Source organism: Triticum aestivum, chromosome 2A, assembly GCF_018294505.1.
Source record: "Triticum aestivum cultivar Chinese Spring chromosome 2A, IWGSC CS RefSeq v2.1, whole genome shotgun sequence".
In the NCBI taxonomy this organism is placed as follows: domain Eukaryota; kingdom Viridiplantae; phylum Streptophyta; class Magnoliopsida; order Poales; family Poaceae; genus Triticum; species Triticum aestivum.
Genome location: NC_057797.1, coordinates 698,436,073 through 698,451,607, shown reverse-complemented (window position 1 = coordinate 698,451,607; position 15,535 = coordinate 698,436,073). Strand labels below are relative to the sequence as shown.

Below are 15,535 nucleotides of genomic sequence, written 5' to 3'. Positions count from 1 at the left end.
TCGGAGAGGCAACAGGGGGCCCACGAGGTAGGGGGCGCCCCCCACCCTCGTGGCAAGGTGGTGGCCCCCTGGCCTTCATCTTTGGCAGGTATTTTTCTTATTTTCTGAAAAGTGTCTCCGTGAAGTTTCAGGTCATTCCGAGAACGTTTGTTCCTGCACATAAATAACACCATGGTAATTCTACTGAAAAGAGCGCCCGTTCGGGTTAGTTCCATTCAAATCATGCAAGTTAGAGTCCAAAACAAGATCAAAAGTGTTTGGAAAACTAGATACGTTGGAGACGTATCAGCAGGTCGCGTTCATGATCGTACATTCTTTGAAGTACCTAGCTTTCAGTACACGAGCACACAAAGAAGATGGGCTTTGAAGGATTCGCCAAGCCTGCTTGGCCAACAAAGCTTGATTGAAAGGTTCAAAATTTCTGAACCCCATCCCTCCATCTCTCTTTGCCAGACACATTTTTTCCCAGGCTATCCAATGCACCTTTCTTTCACCTTCAGCTGCTCCCCACTAGAATTTTGAAGAGATCGATGTCAAATTCCCGTACATCTTCTTTGTGAGTTGAAAACAGCTTGTAGTGAACGTTGGTGTTGATTGTAGGCCTAATTTTACAAGCACTTCCCTCGCCGCTTTGGACAATCCTTGTCCCTTCCAACCTGGAACTTTACCCTTTCACCGCTCCCTGACATATTGAAAAGATTCATCCTTCGATCTTCCCACAATGGTTGACAAATCCAGATATCTCTCACTCAAAGCTTCTGATTCAATATTGTTTCAGCGTGCTCTTGATCTCTTCATTACAACCTCCGCCAAACAAAATAGATGACTTTTGGAGATTCACCTTCTATCCAGACGCATTTTCATAATCTTGCAGAATCTCCCTTAGAGCCTGGAGGTTACCTTGTGATCCTTCAAGGAAAACCACACTATCATCTGCAAATAAGAGGTGAGTCACATGTAGGCCAGTGCTCCCAAAGCTTACACCATTAATGAGATTTTCCCTTTGGGCCTGTTGAAGCAGAGCTGAGAAACCTTCAACACAAAAAGAAATAAATAAGGGCAGAGCGGGTCACCCGTAGCCCTCTCGGTGGTAAGAAACTTCTGAAAAAACCGCCATTCAGCTTGACAGTAAAACGAGCACTCTGAACGCATCTCATTATCATGTGAATCCATGTTTGGGCAAAACCGAACCACTCCAGAGTTCTCTCAAGGAAAACCCACTCGACCCTATTGTAGGCCTTCATCATATCCAACTTTATGGCACATAGCAGCTTCTTTCCTTTTCTCTTTCTAATAGCATGCACATACTTGTACGCCACGAGCACGTTGTCCGTTATTAATCGCCCCGGCACAAACGCACTTTGTTCTTCAGAGATGAGCACCGGAAGGATTATTTTCAATCTATTTGCCAACACTTTGCAGCTATTTTATAGAGGATTTTACAAAGACTAATAGGCCAAAATTGCGTCAACAACTCCCGGTGAGTTGATTTTCGGGATCATCACAATGATTGTATCATTAAAGTTTTCTGGTGTTGCTGCTCCATCAAGAAAATCATGAACTACTTTGTGAACGTCGTCCCGCACCAATGTCCAGCGATGTTGATAAAACATTGCCGGAAGCCCATCCAGTCCTGGCGTCTTCATTGGCCCCATCTGAAAAAGAGCAGTCTCAATTTCAGAGCCAGTGAGCGGGGCTGTAAGTTTTCCATTTATATCAGCCGAGACCACAACAGGGAATAAGTTTAGGATCCCGTCCGCATGTTTTGACCCTTCTGATGTAAAAAGTTGTTCGTAAAAGCCGGCTGCCATATCACGCATACCCTCGTCCTCTGTACACCTCTCTCCATTCTCTCTACGTAAGGCTCTGACTGTATTCTTACGCCTTCTGGTACGTGTAAACTCAATGTAGACGCCACATGGGATAATATGGACAAAGCCACCTCTTGGTACGTGTATACCCAACGTAGATGCGACATTCTTCGAGAATGGCTCAGGTGGAGCAAGTGCCATTTTGAAAAACTACCGAGGAGAAACAATGTCAGGTGCATATTGGGAGCTTGATCACCTAATGGATGCAGCCACGATGGAGGCTACTGCTCTTTTAAAGGGGTTGCATCTTATTGAAACTCTGGAATGAACTCCTGCAATTATCGGCATCGACTCTTTGCAAATTAACAAAGCCTGCGGCGGTGAAATTGAGGTCATGGGACCAAATGCAGCAATCATGATGGAAAGCTTTCATATTATTCATACCCATGGCACGATTCGTGGCGTACAATCTAGCTAGATTTGCTGTTGATTCTAGTTTCTATTTTGCTTGGGATGGTGATCCTTCCTTTGTTTTTTTTTTGCAAGACATTTGAACGATGCACGTAGTAATTTTTTTTCTTATGCAATAAAGTGCGTCATGAGGGCTTCCTATCAAAAGAAAAAGTAAAAACACCGTGTAAATTTATGGATTTCCTGTGCAATTGACACCTTTTACGCCAATGGTTCTGATATTTCGAATTGGACCAACGGAGTACAGTAGCTTCGAAACGGCGTCCCTCCGTCACCGCTGAGCCGGACACGTCACCTTCCTAAGTTAACGAGCATTCAAAATTCGAAATTTGTGACCGTTAACCCCTTAATCCCTTATAAAACCACGCGGATCAGATCACCGGCCAATCCATCCCCATCACCGAACGCATCCGCATCTCTCTCCTCGGATCGATCCCATCCCATGGCGACCGTGGCGGCAGGGAGCAGGAGGAGCGGCCGGAGCCGCAAGCCCCTCGCGCCGGTGCTCGACAACGACGCCAACATCTCCGCCGGAAGGGCCGACCTCGCCGGAGCCCTAACTCCGCAGCCGCACAAGGCCAGGAGGACGTCGCCCAAGATGCGCAAGGCGGAGGTGGCCCAGACGTCCCCGGTAGCCGACGAGACGATGGGAACGCCTCCCGCCCAGGACCACGCCGCCGACGTCTCCGTTGGGAAGGCAGATGTCGCCACGGCACCCGCCTCGACACAGAAGGTGAAGAGGGCGACATCCAAGCGCGGCCAGGCCAAGGCGGCGGCACCGTCGATGGCCGACGAGCTGACGGAGCTGCAGGGGATGCTAAAGCGGCTGCGGCTGGAGAAGGAGAGGGCGGAGGAGATGGTGCGGGAGCGGGACGAGGTCATCCGGCAGAAGGAGCAGGAGATCGAGACCAAGGGCAAGCAGCAGGAGCGCCTCCAGGCCGAGCTCAGGAAGATGCAGCGCGTCAAGGTGTTCGAGCCCACCATGGTATGAACGTGCATCCCTCGATCCGCTTCACTTTTTTTTTCGTTTCTGTTATCTGTACATGCGTCCTTTTACCCGGTGCTGTAGATTGCATTCTCTGCGATTATTAGTTTGGATTGAGGACGTGGGCATAGCCCAGTGGTTGGGGGGCGCATGATTGTAAACCTAACGACCAGAGTTCGATCTCTGTCAGAGACGAATTTCTGGAATTCTCATGAGGGATGCTTCTTCTATATCAATAAACCGTGGGTGCTAGTGCCCATGGAGTTTTTTTTTTTTTGATTATTAGTTTGGATTGAATTTTTCTGATCTGAATTGGACTGCAGAACCTTCCTCTCGTCCAGTCTCTTCTCGGCAAGGACCAGGAAGGAGATGACAAGGGCAAGAAGAAGAAGAAGAAGAAGGGGAAAGGCAAGGCCGGCAATGAGAGGAAGAAGCCAGCACCGGCGTACATTCTGTGGTGCAAAGACCAGTGGGCGGAGGTGCGAACCTTGAAAAATTGAAACCAAACATCAAATGTTCTCTCTGTCTCCTTGCCTTTCAGGTGTTTGATGAAATGTCCACGGTCTTTTCAGATCAAGAAGAGCCCCGATGCAGACTTCAAGGAGGTGTCGAACGCCCTGGGCGCCAAATGGAAGACCCTGAGCAGCGAGGAGAAGCAGCCGTACGAGGAGAGGTACCGGCAGGAGAAGGAGGCCTACCTGCAGGTGGTTGGCCAGGAGAAGCGCGAGGCCGAGGCGATGAAGCTGCTGGACGAAGAGCAGATGCGCTGGACGGCGAAAGAATTGCTGGAACAGTACCTCAAGTTCAGGCAGGAGGCCGAGGAGGGAGACGGCAACAGCAAGAAGGCAAAGAACAAGATGAAGAAGGAGAAGGATCCCTCCAAGCCGAAGCAGCCCATGTCGGCCTACTTCCTCTACTCGCAGGAGAGGCGTGCCGCGCTGGCTGCCGAGAAGAAAAGTGTCCCTGAGGTATTGGACTGGCTGTTTCTGGTTTCAGTTCCTCTGAAATTAGTTTGTCCGTTGATCTGATAAAAGAATTATGGTGCCCTCGCAGACTGGCAAGATCACTGGGGAAGAGTGGAAGGGCATGACGGAGGCCCAGAAGGCTCCTTACGAGGAGGCTGCGAGGAAGCAGAAGGAGGAACACCAGAAGCAGATGGAGGTGTACAAGCAGAAGAAGCTTGAGGTGTGGAAATTGTTTGGTTGCAGAGCATTAATATTCTATGAAAGAAATGAAGATGTCTAATGTGGTGTACTTCATCAGGAAAATGCGAGCTTAGAGAAGGAAGAAGAGGAGCAGAAGAAAATCCTCAAGCAGGAGGCTCTGCAGCTTCTCAGGAAGAAGGAGAAGGCAGACAACATCATCAAGGTATCTATCCCCAAGTTCCAGATGGAATATCCATCAGCATGCCCGTCATGTAAACTGCTTCATGTGTCGATTTTGTTTTTGATCAGAAAATCAAAGAGAAGCGTCAGAGGAAGAAGCAGCAGCAGAACGCCGACCCGAACAGGCCCAAGAGGCCCGCGTCTTCCTTCCTGCTCTTCAGGTCTGGAACATTTTCTTCTTCTTGACAACATATATATATATATACAAAGTTGTAAGCAGTTCAATTCAACATTGTGGCACGGCTAAACAAAACTGCTGCATATTTTTGATCGCAGCAAGGAGGCGAGGAAGCAGCTGGTGGAGGAGCGCCCCGGGGTGAACAACACGACGCTGAGCGCGCTCATCTCGGTGAAGTGGAAGGATCTGACCGGCGCAGAGAAGAAGGTGTGGAGCGAGAAAGCGGCCCAAGGGATGGCCGCGTACAAGAGGGAGATGGAGGAGTACACCAAAGCTCACACCTCCGCCTCCTCATCACCTGTTGCTTAGGGTGCTGTGTTGTCGCGGTGCCACTAGGTTCAACTGTTACTTGAGTTGAACTATGAACACTCAAGGATTCTAAGTCTCTGAATCCTGACTGGGGAAGTAGTAGCTATATAGACTTGTACTAGTAGTGAAGTGAGGTTATTTTCTGTGTCCTGCATGCATGGTTGTTGCAGCAAACTGCATAATTCAAAATGCTTGGGAAAATTTCGACAATTTCATTGGAGCCAGTTTACATCAGTTGTACAACTGTACAAGAACAAAAGAAGCGTGAACTTGTGACGCTTTTGCTCCCATCCCATGTACCATACTTTGGTGTCATGTACCTGACTTGGGTACCGGCCTACAACACACATAAATCGCATCAAATACCTTGAACATGATCGTTTTGAGCTTTGCATTTTCCATTTGAAGCAAGTGCAAGTGCCACACTGCATTCTCAACTCGCCACGAGATTACATTACACCAGAGTACCCGCAGTTAGTGGCAGTGGCATTGAAAACTGATTTAGGCTTCATCGTAGTTCTTACATCAGAGACTTAGAATTTCTGACAATTTAGGCAAGCCAGCCGCATTAACCCGCAAAAGTGCTGGGTGGATAGAGCGGTGAAGTGCCGCTGCCCGCCTCCACTACTCATTACCGGGGCGGTGGTGGAGAGCAGAGTGTAAAAACTCAACTAGCTTCGCTTGCCTTGCCTTGCCTTGCTGATCACTTCGTAGGTTCTCAAAATATAGTACATATACTTCTATCAAGGCAAGCACGACTCCACTGGCACGTCACTACGCGTCTAGTCTTCTTCTTGCGAATCACTACCCGTCTGCCTAGCCTAGATGTACCACGATCGATAGGATTGGGCAAATACCACATCCCGTCTGCGCTAGTTTTATCGGCATGCACCGAGAAAGTTGTCCTATCCTGTTCCAGCTCTGGCCTGAACCACGCATTGCCACTTCCTTCCAGTCGAGATAAGGTGACCAGTGAGGATATCACACCCAGCGAGCACTACTAGTCGACCTTCCACTCCGGTTAACGCAGGCAGGCAGGCAGGCAGGCAGGCAGGCAGGCGCGCGTGGGAAATCAGAAATGCATGCGCCCTATCTGTACTATACTACCGCTCGGTAATGCACGCGCCGTCACGGCCCACCATCGACCCATCTCCACCGCGCCGCGCCCTCAGTTGGCACCGCATCGGTCGAGCAACTCATGGCCGCCATCCACCTCGCGTGTCCACGTACCGTACGTGCGCCTTGCCTATAAATGGTGCAGCTCATGGCCGGACAGTGCACATTGCAAGGACGCAAGTAGTAGCTTACACAGCGTTCAACTGACAGAACTAACGAGCAGTAGATACATCATAGATAGGGCACGGCCATGTGGTTCCCGCTCTGCTTCGTCGTCGTCGTCGCTCTTCTGGTCGCCCCGGGAGGGTGCCGGGGCGAGAGCGGGAGCCAGGTGTACGTGGTGTACATGGGCGCCGTGCCGCCACGGACCTCGCCTGACTTCCTCCGCCAGAGCCACCTCCGCCTCGTCGGCACCATTCTCAAGAGGTGCGCATGCATGCAGCTCCGCCTCTACGCGCGCTTACAGATTTATTCAGTTAAAAAATGTCAAATATTCAGAAAGTAAATCGCACGGCGTTTGATATCCATCCGCAGGGGGAAGCTGGCGCAGAGCGTAGTGGTGCAGCAGTACAAGCACGGCTTCTCGGGGTTCGCGGCGCGGCTGTCCAAGGACGAGGCCGCCGCGCTGAGGCGCAAGCCCGGCGTGGTCTCCGTGTTCGCCGACCCCGTGTACCAGCTCCACACCACCAGGTCCTGGGACTTCCTGCAGCAGACGGACGTCAAGATCGACTCGGCTAAGCGGCGCTCGCCCAGACCCACGGCGGCGTCGACGTCGGCGCCCACCACCGAGACCATCATCGGCCTCCTCGACTCCGGCATCTGGCCCGAGTCCCCCAGCTTCGACGACGCCGGCTTCGGGCCCGTCCCGACCAAGTGGAAGGGCGTCTGCATGGCCGGGGACGACTTCAACTCCTCCAACTGCAACAAGTGAGTCACACACTGTCGTAAGTCGCGTACGTGACATGTGTCGTCGCACTTGATTAATTTTGCGGTGCAGGAAGCTGATCGGAGCGAGGTACTACGACCTCGGCGAGGTGGACGGCGGCCGGACCCGGAGCAGCAGCGGCTCGCCGCGGGACGCGGCGGGGCACGGGACGCACACGTCGTCCACGGCGGCTGGGAACGCGGTGACCGGCGCCTCGTACTACGGGCTGGCCCAGGGCACCGCCAAGGGGGGATCGGCCGCGTCGAGGGTGGCCATGTACCGCGTCTGCTCGGACGAAGGCTGCGCCGGGTCGGCCATCCTCGCCGGCTTCGACGACGCCATCGGCGACGGCGTCGACATCATCTCGGTCTCGCTCGGCGCGTCGCCCTACTTCTCCCCGGACTTCTCCGAGGACCCCATCGCCATCGGCTCGTTCCACGCCGTGGCGAAGGGCGTCATGGTGGTGTGCTCGGCCGGCAACGCCGGGCCGGAGGCCTCCACGGTGGTGAACGCGGCGCCGTGGATCATGACGGTGGCGGCCACGACCATCGACCGCGACTTCGAGTCGGACGTCCTGCTAGGTGGAAATAGCACCGCTGTCAAGGTACTATGCGTTGCCTTAATTTGCTGCATCCTGACACTTGTTAGTTTCCTAGTTTTTTTAACTCTTTTTTAGGGTATTTAACTCTATTTTTATTGATCGTGTCAATGCAGGGTGGGGCTATAAACTTTTCCAACCTGGACAAATCCCCGAAGTACCCGTTGATCGCAGGAGCATCAGCAAAGTCTAGTTCAGCTTCTAGTACTTCTGACTCCGCAAGGTAACACATATACGAACCAATTCAATAAGCTACAAAGGACCATATGCAATACCCGTGATGTGATTTCATCGTGCTTCTCATGTATTATGCCCTGCTCGAATGTTTTGGTGCAGTCACTGCGAGCCCGGCACCCTGGATGCCAGCAAGATCAAGGGCAAGATCTTGCTGTGCAACCACTCGCAGAGCGACACGTCTAAGATGGTGAAGGTGGACGAGCTCCAGAGCGCCGGGGCGGCGGGGGCCATCCTGGTGAACGACTTCGGGAGGGCGGTCACCACCGCCTACCTCGACTTCCCCGTCACGGAGATCACCTCCGCCGCCGCGGCCGACCTTCACAAGTACATTGCCTCCACCAGGTACGCACTTGTACAATGCACCAATATCTTCCAGTTAAGCTCATTCCCAGTGCACCTGTCAAGCTCACTCTCAATGCATGAAATCAGTGACCCTGTCGCGACGATCACTCCGACGATCACCGTGACGGAGTACAAGCCGGCGCCCGTCGTGGCCTACTTCTCATCCAGGGGCCCGTCGGCGCAAACCGGCAACATCCTCAAGGTTGAGTTCAGCCTAAACCGGCCCTTAGCCAGGTGTTGTGTCGGTGTGTATGCAAACTAACGCATCCATGTGGTATGTGCAGCCGGACGTGGCTGCCCCGGGGGTGAACATCCTTGCGTCGTGGATCCCAACGACGTCACTTCCGGCCGACCAGAAGCAGCCGTCGCAGTTCAACCTCGTCTCCGGGACGTCCATGGCCTGCCCCCACGTCGCCGGGGCCGCGGCCACCGTCAAGGCCTGGAACCCGACATGGAGCCCGGCCGCCATCCGGTCAGCCATCATGACAACAGGTACGTACATAACAAAACAAGCTGACAGATTAATCGTGTCCATGCATACCAGGGGCTCAAAGTCTGAATTTCGACCGTGTCTACCGCGTGGCATGCAGCAACTCAGCTGAACAACGACAAGGCTCCAATGACGACCGACGCAGGGACGGCGGCGACGCCGTTCGACTACGGCGCAGGGCAGGTGAACCCGACCGGCGCGCTGGACCCCGGGCTGGTGTACGACCTCGCGGCGGACGACTACCTGAGCTTCCTCTGCAACTACGGCTACGGCGCGTCCCAGATCAAGCTCATCACCTCCCCTCCGGCCGCCTTCAGCTGCGCCGGCAACGCCAGCAAGGACCTCATCTCCGACCTCAACTACCCGTCGATCGCCGTCACGGGGCTCGGCGCCGGCGCCAGCAGGACAGTGACCCGTGAGGTCACCAACGTCGGAGCGCAGGAAGAAGCCACATATACCGTCGCCGTCAGCGCGCCGGCCGGTCTGGATGTGAAGGTCGCGCCCAGCAAGCTCCAGTTCACCGGCAGCGTGAAGAAGCTGGCTTTCCAGGTCACCTTCTCTGGCAAGAACACAGCGGCCAAGGCCGCCCTCATAGGCTCCATAACATGGTCAGATGGAAAACATACAGTCCATAGCCCATTCGCGGTCAGCAGCTGATGAAATGTGAAATCTATGTACGTACAAGATGGGACTCGTATGTCTCTCGTCTAGGTATACGTACAATGTAGTAGCACCAAGTTGCTGGCATTTTGGTCATGTAGTTTCATCATCAAATCAAATTATAATGGATAAAGCACACTCGGAAGTCGGAACAACAAATCACAATTGTGTAGCATAATCCATAAATGTTTGACAATTTTATACTATTGTGTAACATCTTTATCAAAAAATACAGTTGTGTAACATAACCCATAAATGTGTAACATTGTTTTTTGTTAAAAACAATTAAAATTTCACCAAACACAATGTTAATAAATGCATCATCATGTGATACACATTTATAATGTATATTTGGTGACGATAGTTTCTGCTTTTGTTGCCTTGGCATCATCATGTGATTTGTGGTGCTACAGTCCTTGGCGGCACAGTCAAGCAACTTGCATGGTTGGCTGGTGTGGATTGGGAGCTATCCGGGGCGAGCGGGGGCTGCCCTGAGCAGGCTATCTCTTGTGCGGGTCGTGTTGTAGAGCGCTCCTGTGTCATCTCCTCTTCGTGATGCCAGTGTTGTCCCACAGAGGACATTGAAATGGAGCCATATGATGTTTTAATCCCCCGTGCTAGGGCTAATTTGCCGTCGCTGCCTACCCTGCCCTCTATGTAGTCACTCTCTAATGGTGAAGCCAACTCCATGGTCTTGGCTCCGGTGCTGCAGATTATGCCCGGGATTCAGGTGCTATGTGGGACCCCTTCTTCGCATCTATCCGTGGAGGATCTGGAGGTGGACTCCTTTGTGACCTCGGCTGTGTTTATGGTACCTACACCACCCCCTAGCCAGCACCCGCTTACGAGGAGTGTGATGCTTATGATGCTTTTAGTAACTAATTACCAGATTCCATCAGGCATGTGGCTTCTATGGTTGATGCTGCTGCCACGGCTTGTGTGTTGCCACCTGTTCTCGGGGCCGCTTCATATCTAAGATTTACAATTTTCCTCGTCGGCTTGGATTTTGCTAACCCTGGATCCTTTGGTGCCTCTTGAAGAAGAAAGCAAATCAGGGCACAGTAAGATGGGTGCCACTACCACCCGATCCAACCACATGAAGGAGAAATAAAACAAGAGCAAAATCATGAAGGATAGGAGCGTGGATATTTTCCCGTGCATGGGAGGTCCTGAGCATGGATTAGGCCACTAATTATTTTAGGTTGCCCCTTCAAGCAACTTTTGGCAGAGACGGCATGTGTCATTCATCTAACCTCCCATGCTTGTTCATTTTATCTTAAAAATTTATATCTATTATATCTTTTGAACGAAAGTCCAAATTAAGGCTCACTTGCATATTCGTGTACGTTGCAACGAGTACTTTCAAATAAGGCTAATTTTGAATACATTTAGACACCTTTTAATTTTTTTACCAAGTTTCAGATATTCTTGATAGTCGCAATATTAAGTTTTACAGAGTTTCTCCAAGTTTTACCAAGTTTCATTTGTTTTTTATAAGCTTACTGATTTTAAAACTTGCTAAAGTTTTTAAGACTTGTCAAAAATGTTGGAGTTCCATGTGGTTTTAAGTTTCAGTTCTGAAACTTACTGAGTTTATCGTTCATTTCTATTAAGTTTCAGCGGTTAGGAAAATTTAATAACGTGTCATAACATATTCAAAATTGGTCTTATTTCAAAGCCCTCGTCAAAAGGAACACAAATATTCAAAAATGGTCTTATTTCAAAGCCCTCGTCAAAAGGAACACAAATATTTGAACAAAAAAGATGAAATGAGAAAGTATGGGAGATAGAGGGGGGGGGGGGGGGGGGGGGGGTTGAAGCATGCATGGGAATCTCCAAAGGATAGTTGAGACATCCACAGGATATCCCCTGCACGGGAGAAGTGCTAAATGGAAGGCGTGTTTGGTTACTTGATGAATGTCTCTCAGCCCTTCTAGGTGGTCTACGTGGATTTGGTCTCTTTGTTGATTTGGTTGTGTTGTATGTATATATCTAGCCTGATGTACCAATTAACTATGGTCCTGAATATAATGTTTGTGGGCCTGCTTTTTGAAAAAAATGGTGCCCATCACAGTAATGGAGCGTCTTTACAGTAGCATTAACATAACTCCAAACTCAAATTCAACAAGGGTGTTGGGATATAAAATTAGTAGTAGGAAAATATTTCTTGTTCTTATTCTGCAATGCTAGAGCAACGTAGTGGCTTCAATATAGACCGAAGCTCTGGTGATGCAGCTTCTTCATATTCTTGGGAGCAGGCTCTTTGGGAGGCAGAAGCGCACAGCTGAGAGCTTTGCGAGTCACCAAGGCAGCTTTCAGTAGCTCCATAATCTGTAGCAAAATCAGCAAAGTTAGCGGATCAGAGGCTGGCAAATTTTATGATCGTCGGGCGAAATGGATATATTGATAGAAATACCAACCTGGGGTTTTGTGAGAGCGAGCTCTTTCTCCACAAGGTCCTTTCTCTGAATCTTGGCTTCACTAATGACCCGTAGAGTGCTTGCTAAGGACAGAGGAAGGACATGTAGATCGTTACTAACCATGAAGCTCTGAGGCCCCTGCTTGACATATGGTTCTCCAGTGCCACTTTCTTCTCCCTTTGGTAGTTTTGGGTCCCACTCAAAAAGGCTTGATTTCTTTACATCAGCACGGCAATTCTTATATGTATATACATTTTCTAAACCGTTGTAAACATAATGCTTCTCCCAGCAACGTGCAAGATCCCTGAAACCGCCGATCTTGAAGCACTTGATGCGGCCATCGATATCTTGCTTATAAGGAGATAGTTCTTCAACCTGAAGCATCTTACTAGTGCCGCAACCGAAGAAGGGTGGCAGGTTTGGGGACAGTAGCAAGATCTGGCACCCTGGCCTCAAGAATTCTTCAGCAAATCCACCTATGCTACTGTAAAGATTGTCCACACATCCTTTTGATGTGCACTTCCCATACCTTTTCACTATGGATCCCCAGTGGTATGCTTAGCAATCCCAAGAGAAGATCCACAAAATCGGCACCAGCTTCAGCGTACAACACCGATGAATTGTCCTTGGTCTGAAGAACCTTAATCTTAACATTGTTTAGGGTGTGATCATCATCGTTTTCATGTTGAGGATGCAAGTTCTCAGGGAGCATATATGTGACTGAGTCATCAGGCGCGATGGGAAGATCAAAATAGTGACCGGTTAAAGGGTTCTTCGACGTTAATGATCTCTTGAGCAGGCTAATCATCTGTAGTAATTTCAGAAAAAGTGCAGTAAATTATAAGTTACAGAGTACTGCTAAAAAAATTGTTCGTCAAAAAGAGTAGTGCTCAAAAACAGAGTTGAGATAGACAAACCTTGTCTGAACTAAGCTGGAGAGTCCTCTGCTCAAGACAGGAGAGATCCTGAACTTCAAACTTCTCCAAAATGGATAACATGAGAGACGTTGAGGCCGGTGCCACATGAAAATCATCGGTGACGATGAACTTCACGTCCTCTTTAACAAAAACACCGACATCAGAATCGCCAGCACCAGCAGCTCTAGTGCTACCATCGTTCTCCAGCCTCTCCCCGGCGAGCTGGAACATGGCCTTGCCGCATTTGCAGACAGCGCCGCGGACGGAGCTGAAGGCGCCTTCAGCATGCGCGCAGCAGCTCGTGTCAGCGCAGACATAGACCTCCCTGTGCTTGGTGTCGTCCACTCTGACCTTGAGCTGACAGCACTGCTTCGCCGCTGCGTTGATGGGACTGAGAAGCATCATCTTGCAGGCCTCAGTTCTGAAGAGGCGCGTGGGGAGCCCCTCCACGCTCTTGTAGAGCTCGTCCAGGCACCCGGCCTGGGCCTCCTTGCCGAGGAGGCGAACGATGGTGCCGAGAGGCAGCGTGAGGAAGCCGAAGAGCACGTCGACGAACTCCCTGCCGGACTCCGCGAAGACCACCCTGCTGTTCTCCTCGTCCACGAAAACCTTCACCTCGACCTTCGGTTCTGCTCTCGTCGCCATGGTGGAGGACTGGAGGGTGGTCCGGTGAGGTGCGTGTGTTGCAGAATGTCGTGTTGGGGATATGTTTGTGCGGCCCAAGCGGCAGGAGGTTGCTGAAACCTGAAGCGGCAGATGGATCGCTTGGGCTTCGTGTGCAGAATTGAATTGGTCCTGCAGTTTTCCCACCCCTTCATTTTCCACATTAAGTTAGGGTGTTTAAGATTTGTCCACTACTAGGAGTGGAGTGGATCAGTTACCTTATCAGAGGTTTACTTAATGACTGCTGTAATATGTCAACTTGCAAATTAGCAACACTAAAGGGGCAGCCCGGTGCAAATTAGCAACACTGCCTCGAAAAAAAAACTTGAGGGTCATTTGATTTTTCTTTTCTCAAGGTACTCACAATGCGAGGTTCCTCTCTCCTCACAATGGTACATGAGCTTATTGATCCGGCTACTGGACATTGGGACGAGACATTAATTAGAGATATTTTTTGGGGAGTGGATGCAGATAGAATCCTTCAAATCCCATTGTCAAGTGGAGATATGGAAGATTTCGTTGCTTGGCAATATACAAAGTCACATAATTTTACTGTACGATCAGCCTGCTACATTGAGTGGAACCGTAGGTATGGCAGAAAGTTTGAAGGAAGTAACATACAAGGTGGTTCGGCTGCTAACCCAGTTTGTAGAATAATATGGAAATTGAAAATCCCAGGGAAAGTCAAGGTTCATATGTGGCGAACGCTACATGGTGCTATTCCATGTAAATCTATTCTTGCTAACAAGCATATGAAAATTCATACTGCATGTCCTGTGTGCCAGGTGTATACTGAAGACATTCGGCATGCTTTATTTGAATGTGGCCGAGCGCAGATGATTTGAGAAAATCTAGGTTTATTGGAAAAAGTTGAGAGATCTCTGAATGTTGATAGGGCCGGTTCGGCTGTACTGGAGGAGTTGATTTGTACTTTGATTGATGACCCACTATATCTTGCTCAAATCCCTGCATCGTGTTTGATTGCGGTGGCTACTTGGTTCCTTTGGTGGGAAAGGAGACAGTGTGCAAAAGGAGAAAAGATACCTGAACCTGAATCCGCCCTATCAATACAAGCTCTTACTCTTAACTTTTATCGGGCGGGCACTGTTCAACATCCGGCAAGAGAGGTAATGTGGGCTAAACCACCGCAGGGTACAGTCAAGTTGAATATAGATGCATCATTTGAGTATGAAGGGAGTACTGCTTCCATTGGCGCGATCTTGAGAGATGATGTTGGCCATTTTATTGCAGCTGAGGTCTTCTATATGGGTAAAACAATTGATGCATATACATCAGAAGCTATGACTATGAAGAAGGGTCTGCAACTTGCAGATTCTCTGAGTATTCATAAACTGCTCGTTCACACTGATTATGCAGAATTGGTCAAGGAGATTAATCAAGGAGCAGTTAATTCAGTAGCAGACCCCTATTCTTAATGACTGCTTTGAGATTTGTAATAATTTTGGCCATGTTAGTTTTGAGCATTGTGCGCGTGAATCGAATCGCGTGGCACATGAGCTAGCTAGAAGGGCTAGGGTTGATCCTCCGGGTGTGTGGACGGACAATCCTCCCTCCTTTATCTGTAGCCTTATTTTGGATGATTTGTCGTTATTTGAGATGAAATAAACAAAAAATACTCACAATGCATTGTCACTTAACTCGTTATCTTAAAGCATCTTTATGATCCCCTAAAAGGCGTTAAAGGAATAAAATTTCGGTTTTCCTTCTTTAAACGACACCTAATTGGTCCCACTATCACCGTTAGAGTAGTACTTTTTTTACTCCGGAGCCATCCCGACTGTCAAATATACTCAGCCACCCGCTCGTAGAGTAAAAGTTTTGCCCTCCCACCTATGCCCTCCCCACCTCGTGTTGCATCGTCGACGGCGTTGCCTCCAGCAACGACCCTTTGCCTGCATCGACACCCTGCTGCCTCCGCCGACCTCCTGTCCCACACTGAGACGCTCGCCGGTCATTGTCGTGTCGGAATTAAGCTCTACCGTCACTGCAACCATCGCGTCGATACCG

At 49.9% G+C, this 15,535-nt stretch overlaps 2 protein-coding genes and 1 pseudogene across 3 annotated transcripts; 2 read left to right on the top strand and 1 right to left on the bottom strand.

Annotated features, from left to right (window-relative positions):
• Nucleotides 1-2,660: 2,660 nt before the first annotated feature.
• Nucleotides 2,661-5,349, top strand: LOC123190342 (high mobility group B protein 6). Its single transcript, XM_044602968.1, has 7 exons — nucleotides 2,661-3,267; nucleotides 3,591-3,746; nucleotides 3,840-4,235; nucleotides 4,321-4,452; nucleotides 4,531-4,635; nucleotides 4,722-4,813; nucleotides 4,929-5,349. Exons 1-7 carry the CDS (start codon nucleotides 2,725-2,727, stop codon nucleotides 5,137-5,139), a joined length of 1,635 nt encoding a protein of 544 aa, XP_044458903.1. The 5' UTR covers nucleotides 2,661-2,724; the 3' UTR covers nucleotides 5,140-5,349.
• Nucleotides 5,350-6,413: 1,064 nt separating this feature from the next.
• On the top strand, nucleotides 6,414-9,666 carry LOC123190341 (CO(2)-response secreted protease). 2 transcript variants are annotated; one of them, XM_044602966.1, is made up of 8 exons: nucleotides 6,414-6,681; nucleotides 6,790-7,182; nucleotides 7,253-7,784; nucleotides 7,895-8,001; nucleotides 8,115-8,357; nucleotides 8,445-8,559; nucleotides 8,642-8,849; nucleotides 8,948-9,666. In XM_044602966.1, exons 1-8 carry the CDS (start codon nucleotides 6,506-6,508, stop codon nucleotides 9,502-9,504), a joined length of 2,331 nt encoding a protein of 776 aa, XP_044458901.1. In that variant the 5' UTR covers nucleotides 6,414-6,505; the 3' UTR covers nucleotides 9,505-9,666. The 2 variants fall into 2 exon arrangements, with proteins under 2 accessions (XP_044458901.1, XP_044458900.1); XM_044602965.1 differs by having other exon boundaries at nucleotides 6,784-7,182.
• A 2,046-nt stretch (nucleotides 9,667-11,712) lies between these two features.
• Nucleotides 11,713-13,489, bottom strand: LOC123191869 (uncharacterized; annotated as a pseudogene).
• Between the last annotated feature and the right edge of the window lie 2,046 nt (nucleotides 13,490-15,535).

Excerpts from the sequence above, each read along its gene's own strand:
- LOC123190342 (XM_044602968.1), top strand. The coding sequence starts at position 2,725 with ATGGCGACCGTGGCGGCAGGGAGCAGGAGGAGCGGCCGGAGCCGCAAG. Across the intron at positions 4,453-4,530 it reads ACAAGCAGAAGAAGCTTGAG|GAAAATGCGAGCTTAGAGAA; the intron begins GTGTGGAAATTG and ends GTACTTCATCAG. Across the intron at positions 4,814-4,928 it reads TCTTCCTTCCTGCTCTTCAG|CAAGGAGGCGAGGAAGCAGC; the intron begins GTCTGGAACATT and ends TTTTGATCGCAG.
- LOC123190341 (XM_044602965.1), top strand. The coding sequence starts at position 6,506 with ATGTGGTTCCCGCTCTGCTTCGTCGTCGTCGTCGCTCTTCTGGTCGCC. Across the intron at positions 7,785-7,894 it reads GAAATAGCACCGCTGTCAAG|GGTGGGGCTATAAACTTTTC; the intron begins GTACTATGCGTT and ends GTGTCAATGCAG. Across the intron at positions 8,002-8,114 it reads AGTACTTCTGACTCCGCAAG|TCACTGCGAGCCCGGCACCC; the intron begins GTAACACATATA and ends GTTTTGGTGCAG.